General features: G+C 42.8%; 1 protein-coding gene across 1 annotated transcript in view; it reads left to right on the forward strand.

Moving 5' to 3' along the window:
- STX8 (syntaxin 8) overlaps positions 1-16,960 on the forward strand; it is a 259,347-nt gene that overhangs the window by 4,766 nt on the left and 237,621 nt on the right. Inside the window, exons 2-3 of the mRNA XM_040453213.1 lie at positions 1,457-1,556; positions 9,520-9,614. Of these exons, the coding sequence (XP_040309147.1) occupies positions 1,457-1,556; positions 9,520-9,614 (195 nt within the window). The remainder of the gene's footprint in view (positions 1-1,456; positions 1,557-9,519; positions 9,615-16,960) is intronic.

Here is a 16,960-nt window from a genome sequence, read left to right on the forward strand (position 1 = left end):
ACCTTGTTATCGATTTCCATAGGTCTGGTCTGGGACCACAGAGTCAGACCTGTCTGTGCTCCTCTTTTCAGAGGTGACAGTATGGAGGGGAAAAGGAGAAATGTGGTAAAGCTGGGAATCAGGACCCTGTTTTCCTTATCAGCTCCCCTCCTATTTTCTTAACTATGTGTTGTGTTACTTGCTCTTTTCTTGGACGCATGAACATACACACACTTTCACACGCATACACGCGTGATGCTCCTTCAGCGTAGAGTGGGGCATTGTCAAAGATCCTACCTCATGAGATTAGAAGTAGGACCTGGCCCAGATCAGGTACTCAGTTTGTTACCCATTGCTGTAATTACTCTAGTAAGATTGCTAAGGGAAGTGACGCGAGGTTGGTTTTTTTTTTTTGGGGGGGTTTTTTTTTTTGCCGTTATCGAAAAACACATTTGCCGAGTTCCCTCAGTGGATGAGTAATGTGTGGGAGTTCAAAGATTTTTAAGAAACGGATCATTTACTATTTCAAGCAGAAATGGGGACATGGAGGCAAATAGCAGTTTTCCCTAGTTTGTGCTAGGACAGCCCTAGTCCCTCCTCTGCAGAACAGGGCCACCTGGTAGGAGAGATACAAGGTGTACTTAGCTGTTCTCTGTAGAACAAGTAGGAAGCGAAAAGGCTGTCCCAGAAGGAAAAAATAAGGGACCCCGGGGAATTTATTGTGGATTTTTCAAAGCCTCCCGACACTCTGAATAACAAATAGAAGCTCGGCAAATGTTTCCAGAGAGTTCTTGTGAGCTTAGATGTCCGGAGGGGGTGTCCTGCGTCCCAGCGCATTTTGTTGGAGGATAAACAGTACCTGCTGTTCCTGTTTTGTGAAGCTCTTCCCCAGATACCTGCCTGGCTGGCTTCCTCACCTTGCCCCTTACTCTCTGTTCTTTTATCCTGCTTTATTTTTCTTGTTAGTGCCTACCAGCCCTGGACATACTGTGTCTTTATTTATTTTATGCTCCTTGAGCATAAGGGACTTTGTCCATTCGGTTCGCTGCCCTGCTGTCCAGTGCCTGGAACCGTGCTCAGCCCAGAGGAGCCCTTGCATAAATGTTTGCCGCATGTTCTGTGAGTGGATGAATTCGAACAAGTGGTTGGGGACGTAGTTTGCAGTGGGCGGTACCACTTGGCCAAGTGGACCTACTAACTGTTTGTGCTGATTTTCTCATTTGTAAGATGGCGATGGGAGCGGTACCCCTCTCCTGGTGTTTTTGTGCGGATGAAGCGAATTGTTACAAACGGAGCATTCAGAACAGAGCCCGGCTCACACAGTATTTCCTATGACAGCAACACGTGTCGCTGTATTCACTATTCTCATTCTCCCCGTTTGACTTGGTGGCTAGAACTAACAAGTGGCGCGCAAGTCATGCAGACAGTTGCTTTCAAAGAGCCTGAAGCATTCTTCTCCTTTATGCCTTCGATGCAGGTTCTCCGCGTACGATGCCACCTGCCAAATTGCACAGGACATCGCCGAGAAAATCCAACAGCAAAATCAGCATGGAAGAAGTGGTGAAAATACAATCAGGGTGAGAGCAGGAGAGAATTAGGACCCGGAATGGTTTGTCTGAGCTCTGAGCTCTGCAAACCCTCCTACTGCTGAGACTGTGTGTGTGTGTGTGTGTGTGTGTGTGTGTGTGTGTGTGTGGCTGCGAAGCTTACGGGTGTTGCATTGACCTTACAGTCAATCAGTGAATCATTATAACTGAGACGAAACGAAGCATGACACCCGTTTAATTTCTCCTGTTTAACCGTAAAAGTGTCTAACAATTTCCTAGTCCAGCTCAGGCCCCAGGTAGTAAATCTTTCAGGCTCTGCAGGACAAGAGGCTACGCCTTCACCTCTCTGAGAATCTGTTCTTGCCAAATGGCCTTTTTGACATTTTACATTTATTCTATGTAATACGTGTAATAATTTGCATTTTATATAGCTTAAAGGCTGTATAAAAGCAGTGGTAGGATTTGGCTGGGGAACTGTGTTTTCCAGACCCTCATGGGTTCACTCTAGCTCCTTCGATTCAGATCCCAACACTGCGGGTTTCTCTCTAACCTTTCCCCTTCCAAGTTGGTATTTTTCTTTTCCGGCAATCAGAACAGGGAGATCTTTTTGCTCATGGGGTCTGTCTTAGGGGTTGCAGAACACAGTTTCAGACACTGTACCACCACAGGCACCACCACAGACACTTAAGTCTGAGTTTGTCTTTCCTTTTTTTTTTTTTTTTTAAATGTTTTTATTTATTTTTGAGAGAGAGAGAGAGACAGAGACAGAGCGCGAGCCGGGGAGGGGCAGAGAGAGGGAGACCCAGAATCCGAAGCAGGCTCCAGGCTCTGAGCTGTCCGCGTAGAGCCCGATGCGGGGCTCGAACCCATGAGTGTGAGATCATGACCTGGGCCACAGTCGGATGCTCAACCGACTGAGCCACCCGGATGCCCCAAGATTTCGTACTTTTTTATGGCTGAGTAATATTCCATTGTGTATGTCCACTGCATCTGCTTTCTCTATTCAGCTATCATTGGGCGTGTGGGCTCTTTCCATAATTTGGTTATTGTAGATAAAGCTGCAATAAACATAGGGGCGCACGGTATCCCTTTGAATTAGTGTGTTTATATTGGGTTGAATACCCAGTAGTGCAATTACTGGATCGTACGGTGGTTCTATTTTCACCTTTTGAGGAAGCTCCATACTGTTTCCACAGTGGCTACACCAGTTTGCATTCCCACCAACTGTGCACGAGGGTTCCTTTTCCTCCACGTCCTCGCCGACACCTGTTGTTTCTTGTGCTGTTGGTTTTAGCCATTCTGACAGGTGTGAGGCGATATCTCATTGTGGCTTTGATTTGTAGTTCCCTGAGGAGGAGTGACGATGAACATGTGTATGTTGGCCATCTGGATGTCTTCTTTGGAAAAGTGTCTATTCGTGTCTTCTGCCCATTTAAAAAAAATTTTTTTTAATGTTTTATTTATTTTTGAGACAGAGAGAGACAGAGCATGAACGGGGGAGGGTCAGAGAGAGAGGGAGACACAGAATCGGAAACAGGCTGCAGGCTCTGAGCCATCAGCACACAGCCCGACGCGGGGCTCGAACTCACGGACCATGAGATCATGACCTGAGCCGAAGTCGGACGCTTAACCGACGGAGCCACCCAGGCGCCCCTCTTCTGCCCATTTTTTTTTTTTTTTAATTTTTTTTTTTCAACGTTTATTTATTTTTGGGACAGAGAGAGACAGAACATGAGCGGGGGAGGGGCAGAGAGAGAGGGAGACACAGAATCGGAAACAGGCTCCAGGTTCTGAGCCATCAGCCCAGAGCCTGACGCGGGGCTCGAACTCACGGACCGCGAGATCGTGACCTGGCTGAAGTCGGACGCTTAACCGACTGCACCACCCAGGCGCCCCATTCTGCCCATTTTTAAATTGGATTACAGTAAAACCTTGGTTTGCGAGCATAATTCGTTATGGAAACAAGCTTGTCATCCAAAGCACTTGTATATCAAAGCAAATTTCCCCATAAGAAATAGTGGAAACTCAGATGATTCATTCTACAAAATATAAAGAAAAATAAACAACATTCACTTTTAAAAACCTTCATGGTGGTGTGAGGGAGACAAGAGAGGAGGGTTACTGTGTAGGACGACTTTTCACTATCACTGACGGATGTTGACTACAGTACGGTATTAATAAAGTCTTCTACTGTATTTAGCGTAACTGGCAATAAGGAGGCAGAGGAAAGGGTCTCTATCTGCAGGCAGCCTGACCTAGAATGGAGCAAAGCATTCCTAAGCTCACTCTTGGATGGAAAAGCAAAGGACTGTCCAGAGATGCTTGGAAGTGACAAAAAATACACTAATGCCTGTTGTGGGCACCTTCCAACGTTCTGAAAAATCACTGATTTCTGCCAAACACTCCAGCCTGAGACCGAGCATCCGAGTGTGGGAGCCGATGACCCACAATCCCACAGCGAGAGAGAACCATTGGCTCAGTTGTGATCATGCGACATTCAGCATCACATCCTACTCGTACTGTGAGACATTGCTCGTTTATCAAGTTAAATTTCATTAGAAATGTCTGCTCGTCTTGCGGATCACTTGTAGAATGAGTTACTCACAATCCAAGGTTTTACTGTATTTGGTTTTTGGGTGTTGAGTTGTGTCAGTTCTTTATAGAACTTTATAGAACTTTATAGAACTGATTTTGGATACTGACTCTTTATCGGATATGTCCTTTGCAAGTATCTTCTCCCATTCAGTAGGTTGCCTTTTAGGTTTCTTGATTGTTTACTTTGCTGTGCAGAAGCTTTTTTATTTTGATGTAGTCCCAATAGTTTATTTTTGCTTTTGTTTCCCTTGCCTCGGGAGACATATCTAGAGAAAGGTTGCTATGGCCTGTGTTCTCTTCTAGGATTTTTCTGGTTTCAGGTCTCACATTTAGATCTTTCATCCATTTCGAGTTTGTTTTTGTGTTTGGTGTAAGAAAATGGTCCAGTTTCATTCTTTTGCATGTTGCCATTCGGTTTTCCCAACACCGCTTGTTGAAGAGACTGTCTTTTTCCCATTGGATATTCTTTCCTGCTTTGTAGAAGGTAAAGTGACCATATAATTGTGGGCTTATTATATTAATTTTTAGTACTTCTCCATGTAATCATTTTCATTAATTTCTGGCTTCCTCTTCCTCTGTTACTTTTTGCAGAAATAAGCGTGTGTGTGTGTTCTCATTTCTCTTTCTTTTCCATAAGATACTCCTTTGTATCTCGCTCTGTTTATTTACTACCGTGTTGTAGTAATCTCTCCATATTAATTCTTCGATATCTTCGCTGTTCTTTAGGACTACGTAGTTGTGCTACTGCACGGATACGCCATAGTCCATTTAACCTGCCTAAGGATGGGAGTTTAGATAATTTCTCCTGTTTTGCCGTTATGAACAATGCCACAATAAATAGCTTTATGTTCTTCCTCCCCTTGGTATTTGTGGAGGTGTCTTTTAAGGGTGAATTCTCAGAACCTGGGTGGATGTGATTTTTTTCACCTGCCACCAAATTCCTGTCCACAGGGGTGTGCTTACTCACCCTTTGACCAGCAGTGCACGAGTTTCTGTTTCTTCACAGGCTGGCCAACAAGAGGGTGTCATCTGATAAGTGCGATATGGTATTTCAGTGTCGTTTCAAATGTGCATCTTTCATGTGTGAATCAAGTGGGTGTGTTTGCACATGTTTAAGCATCATTTACATTTTTCTGAGAAGTTCTTCTTTTGTTAAAAAAAAAAACCCTTTTTTAAAAATTGGATTGTTGGTCTTTTTAGTCTTTAAGAGTTTCTTATCTAGTATGGAGATTAGTTCTTGGTGACATATTATAATTTATTTTCTTTATTATTTGTTGTTTGGCTTTGCTTAGGATATCATCTGCCATGTGAAAGCATTATTTAAAAAAAATTTTTTTTTAACGTTTATTTATTTTTGAGACAGAGACAGAGCATGAACAGGGGAGGGGCAGAGAGAGAGGGAGACACAGAATCTGAAACAAGCTCCAGGCTCTGAGCGGTCAGCACAGAGCCCGACCCGGGGCTCAAACTCACGGACCGTGAGATCATGACCTGAGCTGAAGTCGGACGCTTAACCGACCGAGCCACCCAGGCGCGCCCCGAAAGCATTATTTTTTAAACAGAGTTGGCTAGCGATCTTTAACTGCTTCTGTATTTTCACTCATACCTTTTGCTATTTCTGGGATGTAAGGGAATTCATTTCTGTTTTCTTCTAATAAACGTATGGTTTCACTTTTTTACATTTAGACCTCTGATTCATTTAACTGGTATAATCTTCTTGGGTACTTAATTTCTAATTATAAATGAGTTTTCAGTGTGGCCAAATTATTGCCCATGGTAGAAAAGTTTCCCGATGTAGACTTTCTGGATTTAGGTTGTATAAAATTTTAAGCCTCTTCAACATACAATTCTGTCCCAATTCCAATTATCTTTTAAAAATCTTACTCATTCTGTCAGGTGTAAGTATATAATAGTTTAATATGCTTTTTTTGTTATTTATGCCATTGAACCTGTTTTCATATATTTATTGGATACTTATATTTCTTCCTTTGTGAATTGCCAGTATATGTCCTTAACCTAACTTATTATTTCTTTTGTTTTTAATTTATTTATTATTTTGAAAGAGAGAGCAAATGTGAGCAGGGGAGGGGCAGAGAGAGGAAGAAAATCCTAAGCAGGCTCCATGCTATCAGAGCAGAACCCATCATGGGGCTCAATCCCACAAACCGTGAGATCATGACCTGAGTCGAATTCAAGAGTCAACCGCTCAACTGACAAACCACTCAGGTGCCCCTGAGAAAGGTCTTTCATACCCAGAGATTATCTAAATATTTCATCTCATCTTCCAAATTTTCTTCAATCTTTCCTTCTGTTTTTATTCTATTTTATTTTTTTAATGTTTATTTTATTTTTGAGAGAGACAGACAGAATGTGAGTGGGTTAGGGGCAGAGAGAGAGGGAGACACAGAACCCGAAGCAGGCTCCAGGCTCCGAGCTGTCAGCACAGAGCCCCACGCGGGGCTCAAACTCACGAGCTGTGAGATCATGACCTGAGCCAAAGTCGGACGCTCAACCAACTGAGCCACCCAGGCGCCCCTGTTTTTATTTTATTTTTAAACATGTATCTTTAAAATATTTAAAAGTTTATTTTGGTGCATTGTAGGCATCAAATTTTATTTTTTCCCATTTGCTGAATTATTCTTTACCTCATCCCCCCAAGATATGAAATATCCACAGGACGCCTGGGTGACTCAGTGGGTTGAGCATCCAGCTTTGGCTCAGGTCATGATCTTGTGGTTTGTGAGTTCGAGCCCTGCGTTGGGCTCTGTGCTGACAGCTCAGAGCCCAGAGCCTGCTTCAGATTCTGTGTCTTCCTCTCTGTCTCTGCCTCTCCCCCACTTGCCGTCTTTCTGTCTCTCTCTCAAAAATAAACATAAAAAAAAGATATGAAATAATCCTGTATTTCATTCACTGAATTTATTTTTGCACAGCCATACTGCGCCTGGACCTCCTGTTCTGTCATACTAGTGAAGCTTTCACTAACTGCCAGCATCATATTCTTGTAGTTTTCATGAAGATTTAATATCTCATTGTTGAAGTGCCCCTCTATCACACATATTCCTTGTCTTTTAAATTTCTCTTTATCTATGTTTTAGAATAATTTCGCATGGCTTCATTACAATTCATTTGTCCTGTGCCTCTGTTACCACCTCTTTTCTAGTAAGAGAACTCCACATGGGACTTTGAATAGATGTGTAGTTTATTCATAGATTAATTGGGGAATGCTTACATCTTTACAATATCGAGTGTTTCCTTTTATTCATTCCTCTATCAGTATTTACTACATAGTCGCAATGTGCCAGGCAGGTGCTAGATGTTTTTTAGGTTTTGTTGGTGTTGTTAATGATGTTTAAAAATAATGATGAAAAGAAATGCTCCCTACCTAGTACTTAAATTTAGAAATGCCCTGGATTTTTTTTTTTTTTTTTCATTTTAAGATTGATTACCAGACTGACTTCTTCTCTGGTTTCTAGTAATTTGTCAGTGGATTCACTTAACTTTCCCAAATAGACTTATCCATTTATATATCATGATGATTTCATCTCCTTCTTTCCAGCCCTTGTGTATTTCTTTAACTTGTCTTATTGCGTTGGTTACAACTTCTAGACCAATGTTGGAAAATATTATGGTTAAGGTAGTAATGTTCCATTCTTAGTTTTCTTTCTTTCTTTTTGTTTTGTTTTTAATTAATTTCTCCTGTGCTGTATCAATCATACATTTGTTCTGTTTGTAACCATTAACACTGTCGGATTCAGTATTAGATTTTCTAACATCAAACTGTTCTTAAATTACTAGGATAAATTCTACTTGGTGATGGTATGTTGTCATTTTAACATAATTCTGAATTTGCTTTGCTAATATTTTTAAAGACTTTTGCATTTTATAATCCTCACAGGAGATTAGCATGTGGTTTCTTTTTTCTTTTTTTTCTCTCCCCCATCCCCTCTCCACCCCCTCACCCCACTCCCCAGTATCTCTGTTAGTGATTGTTATCAGGGTTGTGTTAGCTTAAAATATGAGTTAGGCTCTTCATCTTTTTCTGTGCTTTGGAAGGTTTCTTGCAGATTATGATGATGGAAAACTTTTCCTGGTTTTAAAAGTAACCATTTTTCTTATAAAATATTTAAAAAATCCACTACTTAGAGATAATCGCCCTTGGCATTTTGAAGTATTTAGTTCTTAGATTGATTTTTTTTTCTCTGTGGGTGACATTTCATTTTAGGACTTGGTTTTTTTCTCTTTTAATAAATTATGCTGGCTATCTTTCTATGTCGACAAATCGAGGTTTCCGTCATACTTTTTAATGGCCACATACTCTTTGATCTCTTGAATGCTTTTGAGCTTTAATTTCGTAGACTGCTCTTCGGTTTGGGGCGTGTGTGTGTGTGTGTGTGTGTGTGTGTGTGTGTGTGTGTGTGTATTGTGCTATGTTTGTTTGTTTTACTCTTCTTGAACGAGGGGCGATCTGCTCTCCGTGGTATTTCCTCATAAACACTGTGGGTGGTTTCTCCGTGGTTCCCAGAGGTATTAGAATAGTTAAGGTTAGACTTTTCTTGGCTGCTGATACCTTTGAGGGTTGCTTGATGTGTGTGAGCCCTCAGCCAGCCTCTACTGTTCTGCTGTTTTTCCCTTAGTGTGTGTGACCCTGCTAATCCTAGGGAGGGAGTCCTCCCTTCCCCTGAAGTTATGTAATTGCTACTTCGAACAAGGTAGCAGATGAAATCTGCGCTAGTCTGTCTTTTCACACCTATCTCTGATTTCCCGCGTGGCTGGCTGTATTTCATTTACATGGGCAGTTTCAGTTTTCATATTTTCTCAGTTCCCCAGAGGTTCTCTCCCTACCTTCCTCCATCCTTTAACATAGCACTCAAGAGTCACAAACAGCAGTTTCCTCTGGGTTTGTAGAACGACTAAGAAAATCTATACACTCCTGGAAAAAGAGTCACTGGTGGTGAGCATCGTTATAAGAACACACTGCTACAAAACTTTTAAATGGGTTTTAAGTAAACCAGTGTGTTCAGAGCAGACTGGTGGGATTGCGGTGAGACTTGACGTCTTGTCATTTAAAGCGAGGTTGAAGACACTTGGGTTTTTCACTGGCGAATGGGGTAGATGCTCAGGGGACAGGATTCAGACTGTGAGGGCCAGGGGTTGGTTTCCTGTCACTGTCTACTCAGGTCTGGGCTGGCTCTCCACTTGGTCACCTTATACAGCGGATGCAAGCATCAGGTGGGGGGCTGGACCAAAATTTGGATACCTTAGAACCCTGAAGGTGTCCTTGGGAAGTTAAGCATCTGCCAGCTGGTCCTTGAAGGAATCATAATGTGTTTACGTGATGTTTTTAGTAGCTCCCCCACCTCTGGACTAGCATACTTAGGATGTGTTCTTTTCTTTCCAGCTGACCGTGACAATCAGAGCTTTGTTGCAGAGTCTGAAGGAAAAGATCGCCCTTTTGAAGGACTTATTGCTAAGAGCTGTGTCAACACATCAGATGTATCCATGTAAACATTTCCACCTCTTCTCTAGAGTGGGAGGAAAAAGCAGTCTTATTTGGAGAAAGGAAGGAATCCGGGCCACCCAGATTTTTTTCCATAGCTCGAGGAAGACCTGGTTTCCCAAATATTGCCTATAATCTCGATTTCTATTTTAAGTGTCTGTTGCCCTGCTCTACCGTGAAAATGCTGGCGAGGCGAGCATATACTGATGGAATTAAGTACCGTGGCCGTTCTTGGGTGTGACCTTGACAGTGTAGAGAGCTAGTGCTCTCGTCGGTGCTGTCCTTGCCCAGAGCCCTGCGCTGCCACATGCCCCGAAGATGGTGAGCCACTGCTCCCACAGGAGGCCTTCCGTGTGATCATCCCGGGCTGGGATCATGCTGGACTTTCCAGAGCTCTGAGTGATCCATTTTCTTTTTCTGAGAGGCCAATGCCAATAGCCACCATAGACTTTCGGGGTTCTTTCTTTTCTTCTCCTTTTCTTTTCTTTTCTTTTCTTTTCCTTTCTTTTCTTTTCTTTTCTTTCTTTCTTTTTTTTTCTGTTTATGTAGATTACTGAGATGTGACTCCTTTGCTTTAATGTTCTTTGGAAAGCACAGATCCCGCCCCTGGTTTTGGGAGGTTTGGGAGTGTGGGCAGGGAACAGAGCATTTACTTGAAGCAACTTGGGCCATCACCCCCACCTCCCACCGACCCTGCCAAGTATTGAAGCCTTTTTTTTTTGTTAGAAGTTCATCATTTTATCAATTTAAAATCCATGTGACCCATTCCGTAAACCAGTCCTTTATTTTTTATTTATTTTTGAAGCTTTTTTTTTTTAATGTTTATTGATTTATATATTTTGAGAGAGAGACGGAGTGTGAGCAAAAGGGGGGAGGAACAGAGACAGGAAGACACAGAATCCGAAGCAGCTCCAGGCTCTGAGCTGTCAGCACAGAGCCTGATGCAGGGTTCGAACTCACAGACCGTGAGATCACGACCTGAGCCGAAGTCGGACGCTCAACCAACTGAGCCACCCAGGTGCCCCTAGAATTTTTTTCAAATCTTTTTTTAACTTTTATTTATTTTTGAGAGACAGAGACAGAGCATGAGCGGGGAAGGGGACAGAGAGAGAGGGAGACACAGAATCAAAAGCAGGCTCCAAGCTCTGAGCTGTCAGCCCAGAGCCCGACGCGGGGCTCGAACTCGTGAACCGCAAGATTGTGACCTGAGCCAAAGTCAGATGCTTAACCGACTGAGCCACCCAGGCACCCCTAAACCAGTCCTTTAAACCTGAGTTTTTTGGGCTTGAAAACTAGTCTCAAACTGGTCTTCTCTCATCATTTCTTCAATTGTCAGCTCATACAAAAAAGCCAGATGTTGGTAGCTCAAGAAATGGTGATTATTGCCTGATTTTATTTATTTATTTATTTATTTATTTATTATTATTTTTTTTTAATGTTTATTTATTTTTGGGACAGAGAGAGACAGAGCATGAACGGGGGAGGGGCAGAGAGAGAGGGAGACACAGAATCGGAAACAGGCTCCAGGCTCTGAGCCATCAGCCCAGAGCCCGACGCGGGGCTCGAACTCACGGACCGCGAGATCGTGACCTGGCTGAAGTCGGACGCTTAACCGACTGCGCCACCCAGGCGCCCCTATTGCCTGATTTTAAATGGGAGAAGGTAGGAATATTGCTTTTCAGACAAAATCATAGAAAATGTTTTAACAATTATTTTCTCGAAGGGCAACCCCCTTTATGCTACCAGGGAGGTTCATTTAGATTAATCTCGTGATTTTCCAGATATTCAGTTATTAACACGCTAAGGTTACAAGTAGAAGTTTAATTTCAATAAACAACAGGGGCCTTATTTTTTAACACAGGGAGGTTCGTTTAGATTAATCTCATGATTTTCCAAATATTCAATTATTAACACGCTAAGGTTACAAGTAGAAGTTTAATTTCAATAAACAACAGGGGCCTTTTTAAAAAAATTTTTTTTTTTTTAATGTTTGTTCATTTTTGAGACAGAGAGAGACAGAGCATGAATGGGGGAAGGTCAGAGAGAGAGGGAGACACAGAATCTGAAACAGGCTCCAGGCCCTGAGCTGTCAGCACAGAGCCCGACACGGGGCTTGAACTCACGGACCACGAGATCATGACCTGAGCCGAAGTCGGACGCCCAACTGACTGAGCCACCCAGGCGGACAGGGGCCTTATTTTTTAACATGGTTGGAATATTCTTTAAAAAATTTTTCTTAATGTTTATTTATTTTTGAAAGGGGGAGAGAGAGAGACAGACAGACTGTGAACGAGGGAGGGGCAGAGGGAGATGGAGACACAGAATCCAAAGCAGACTCCAGGCTCTGAGCTGTCAGCACAGAGCCCAACGTGGGGCTCGAACTCGCAAAGTGTGAGATCATGACCTGAGCCCAGGCGCCCCAACACAGTTGGAATAGTCTGATACGTTTACTTTGTAACTTTACCCTCTATCTGGTATCGTTTATTACTGCACAGTATTATAAAAAAAGTTTTTATTTTATCAAAATCAACAAGTCCTGTTATGTAGACCTCAGGTAGTTTCCAATCGGCTTGGCTATTTTCTCTACTTTGAGTACCAAGTGTCAGGAAGTCTGCATGTCAGGTAAGGTGTGCAAACTCATTTTGCTGTTACCTAAAGCATGTATGTTAAAAAGGTAACTAAATCACTGCTTCACGGTATAATATGAACAACTACCAACTTGGTAACTTCCATAAACATAACTTATTATTATTCATTTTATAATATTTATGTGCTCAGCTATAGGGCAAAAAAAGAAACAAATTAAGAACCCTTCCTTTTTCACTGTTAGTAATTCCTGCTGGTTATTAGTTATGGAGAAGCATGTGGCAGTAATAATGGACTTGACTTTGTTCTAAATGCCTTCAGCCAGACCATCTTTTGAAATCCCTTAGACTTTGGTTTTGTGGTCATCTCACAATTTGCTGAATGAAGCACTAAAAATCTCTAAAAATATTTTAAAATATTGAACAGAGTTATTAAATACATTATGAAAGTACTTAAGGATGTTAATGCAGATAATTTAGAATTTTGTAGGACAAAGCAAAAACCCAACTGGACTGTAACAGTATTCTTTCTTAGGTATTTTTTCAAATGATTGGGTCTGTTTCTACTAGAAACACAACCCTTACTAGGACAGAATTCAGATCACCCGCCTCATGGGGGCGCTCAAGACCTCTGTATTTTCAGGGAGACCGTTTCTGCTGATAGAATGGAAAGGAAGTAGTTTCTCTAGTATGAAGGCTTCTTGTTAACTCTTTTTCTGTTCCTCACATCTTCCCTTCCTTTGACCTTTCTGTTCGCAACTATTTCAAATAATTCCATAGCAGTTATCCTCCAGATTTAAGATGTGTCAGGTGGCCACTTGTGAGTCCTAATAACCTCATATTATTAGTCTGTGTTGATGGCTCCTTATTTTCTTTACAAAAAAAAAAAAAAAAAAAAAAGGTAGTGAGGCCAGGCCAACCTTTGCACCCCAAGTCAGGGACGGAGCTGGAAAAAAAAATCCCACATCCCAGCAGGGGAGTGTTTTACACTGAGGAGAGGAATCTGAGAGCTTAAGTAACTTGCCCCAGACCCCACAGCCGGGGAGTGGAAGAACTTGGACTCAGATGCAGGGCTGTCTGGCCCCAAAGCCAGTTGTTTAAAAGCTGAATTCTACCGTAGTAGAAATAACACAGTCATCTGTCACCTGGCCTGTCTTCAGCTAGAATTCCCTATTAATTGGCATGTTGCTGTAGTGCCAAAACAAATCCTGTTTATAATGCAAATCCTCAGGGCCCTCCTTAATCATCAGAAAGATTAAACAGTGTTCACTGCGCTTTATTAGGTATACTTTATGATGTTGTAATTCTTAGAAAATTTTTTGTCCGTAAATCGCCAACAGAGTGACAGTTTAAGCCTTTCTTTTCTTGAGGCATAATTAATGCCGGGTGACTTTTTTAATGTGAATATTCGAATACCACATTCCCTTACCGCATTGGGTAGTTGAGAGTTTACAGCACTTTACTTCATAAATTTATGTGTTTGTGAAGTTTTCCAAAGAACACCAGGGATTGCCAGAAAGATAAGTCCTAAGCACATGCCTTCCAAACAGCTAAATTCATGGAGTTAAGGCCTGAGACATTGTTGCTCTTTCTTGGAAAAGTATTTTCTCCTGGCAAGAAGAGATGAGAAGTTAAAATGAAAGTCCTGTGCTTTTGAATCGGTTCGTTTGCGATTCATAAACTAAAGTCCTGCAGCCAGAGAGTTTCAAATTGCTGAAAACCATTCATTTCCATTCACAGTGCTTCTTGGAGACAGGAGCGATTCATTGCTTCTCTGGTTGAGAAAAGTCGTGTGCCACGGGAGGCTTGTGTGTGAAATGTCAGGTAGTAGCAAAATTATTCTTAGACTTGGCCTTACGCGAGCTCGTCTTTTTGTTGGGTTTTCAAAGGCAGCATCTTTACTAAAGTTGAGGAGAATTAAAAAATCTCTTTACAAAGGGGTTCAGTATAAAAAGGTATTCTGGTGTCTTGGGAGAAGTCCTATAGAAATAGTTTTTCAAAAGTATAAATAACTTTTTAATTTATTTGGAGAGAGAAGGAGTGAGCAGGGGAGGGGCAGAGAGAGGGATGGGGAGACACCAAATCCCAAGCAGGCTCTTCTGCACTGGTAGTGGGGGGCTTGCACTCACCAACTGTGAGATCACAACTTGAGCCGAAATCCAGAGTCGGATGCTTAACCGACTGAGCCACCCAGCACTCCTAAATAGCTTTTCTCCGCTTTGTCTTTTTTTAGGGGGAAAAAAAAAAACTAGGAAGATAGGTAGATGGATAGACGGTTGCAGTGATCACCATAACTGCATGCGGATGTTGGGGTGCTAACCCGGTAGATTTTAGGGAGAGCCCTTGTGGTTCTCACACACTCTACTTGTCCGTGACAGTTTTCACCGAGAAGAGCGAGGGTAAGATCGTGTTTATGGCGGCAGGGATTTTCTTCTTTATGCTCTCTTACATTCTTTCTAGTTTTCCGTGTTAAAAGCTCCTTGCTTTGTTACCACGATAATAAAAATAGATGGTAGTTTGGTCTGCTGTGGTTTTTTTGAATATCCATACCTGGCAAAGTGTATAATTGGCAACTTTTACGTAAGTCTCCCGCCACCCCCGATTTGTTTGGACACTTTTCTGCTCCATGAAGTCCAAACATCTGGGCACCGTTGGTGTGGCGGGAAAAACGCTGGCTTTGGAACCAGACGGAACTGAGACTGAGGGCCAGCTCTGCCTCTTCCTCAAGGCCAGAGAGCAATTTAGCCTGTCTAGACCCTCTACTCTAATCTAGAGTAGAATTAAATATGCTCACCTTGCAAGGTTTGTGTAGAAGCTGGAGGAAATCTATTTATAAAGCACCCCACTGGACTGGCCCCTCATCTTGGTGGGTGTTGAATAAAACGTAGCTTTCAATGTTAACTGTGTGACCTTGGACAAGTTACTTAATCTCTTGGTGCCTTGGTTTTTGTTTTTTTTTGTTTGTCTTCTTCTGTGAAATAGGGCTAACGAAAGTACACCTGGATTACAGAATGGCTGCTGAGGGTTAAAGAACATTCACAGAAGGTGCTTTGCACGTAGTAAGCCCTCCTTGGAGATTAACTGCTGCTTAGTCTTTTGTTGCTGTTGTAAGAAGTCCAGCTACTGTGGGGAATTCTCAGGTGGTCCTTACGGAGTCTACATTCATGTAACGAGGTCCTATCGAAGCACACAGATAATGCTAGTATTAAAATATTACTTGCAACCTGTGATCGGTGCTTCGAGAAAGCTAAGGACCCAGCCTGGAACGTAATAAATACTCAGTAGAGTTTGTTAACTTTAAAAGGAAAGAAAAAAGGAAGAAGTAGTACAGGAACCAGAAAAGTCTGGCCTCGAGGACTGTAGACCGTCCTCTTGGGGATCCGCCGTTATGGCACCAAAAAATAATTCCCTGCACGTTTCTCCCTTGTCCTGAGCCATTAATTCGCAAGCAAAACTTGCCAACGTTCTTTTTTTTTTTTTTTTTGAGTTTGTTTTTATTTATTTTGAGATAGAGAGCGGGAAAGGGGCAGAGAGAGAGAGAGAGAGAGAGAGAGAGAGAGAGAATCCCAAGGAGGCTCCGTGCTGTCAGCACAGAGCCCGACACCGGGCTTGAACTCCTGAATCGTGAGATCATGACCTGAGCTGAAGTCAGACGCTTACCTGACCGAGCCACCCCAGGCGCCCCAAAACTGGCCAAAATTCTTAAGCCTTCTACCAAATAAAGAGAAAATCAGGGTGCCGGAGTGGGGGCGGGGCACCCAGTGGGACCAGCAACACCTCTGCTAAACCTCATCTTAGGTTTAAAGTCCTTATCAAGAGCTGGAGCCTTGCTCCAGGAAACACGAGCCCCGCTTTGGGGGAACCCCGCTTCTCTCCCTCCCCCTCACTCACTTGCACCCTCTCTCTAAAAAAAATTAAATTAAATAAATAGATGAAGGACTTATCAAGTTTCTGCAGAGAAGCTGGGCTTCAGCCTTCGGTAGTTAGTGAGTACCGGTAATATGAAGTCCGCGTCTGATTTCATAGAGTCTGACATCTCCATGACGGGGCTTTAGTTACATGTAAAAAACCAGCCTAGCCGTTGACAAGGAACGATGGTTTTGTCTGTTCTCTGACCTTCCTTCCTTGGTTATACTCCTCAGACTGGTGGAGAAGGAGGTCTCAGCTCTGGCCACTGTGTGCCCTCTTTCCTACCCTCACTCCTCCCAGCTGCCATCAGTCTGCATACATGTAGTATGGTCATCTCTGGACGATTCTCGGACCTCTTGTTAACAACAACCCCTATATAAGAAGCGTGCTATGCAGAAGGGCTATTAATCTCTTTCTCCTTTTACTTCCCGCCCCCCCCCCCCCCCTGCCGCATTCTCTCAGTAGATTAAAATAAAAATGAAACAAAGAAGGAGGGTGTTCCTAATTGGTGAATTTTCCAGCTTTTCCAGATTAGCAGGAGGTCCCCGGGAAAATTCTGAATGAGTATTACTAGTATTGTCAATGCTTTCAACAGGATGCTGGGAGGTGGCTAGGTTAAGTGGGGGCAGTACTGGGAGCGCCAGGGTAGAGAAGCCCCCGGGAGGTGTGGTGGTCAGGTCCAGCATGATGTGGTGGAAAAGCCCTGACCTAAAGCGGAAAGAGCTGGGCTGTAGGCCTGCATGGTCATTAACCAGCCAGGTGACAGCCACACGGGGCCGGTTTCCTGGTCAGGAGAAGCCGGAGAACCCTCACTGGCTTAGGGGAGCTCTGAGGGTTCCTGTAGCATT

Source organism: Herpailurus yagouaroundi, unplaced genomic scaffold (assembly GCF_014898765.1).
Source record: "Herpailurus yagouaroundi ecotype Mexico unplaced genomic scaffold, PumYag 208, whole genome shotgun sequence".
NCBI classification, from domain to species: domain Eukaryota; kingdom Metazoa; phylum Chordata; class Mammalia; order Carnivora; family Felidae; genus Herpailurus; species Herpailurus yagouaroundi.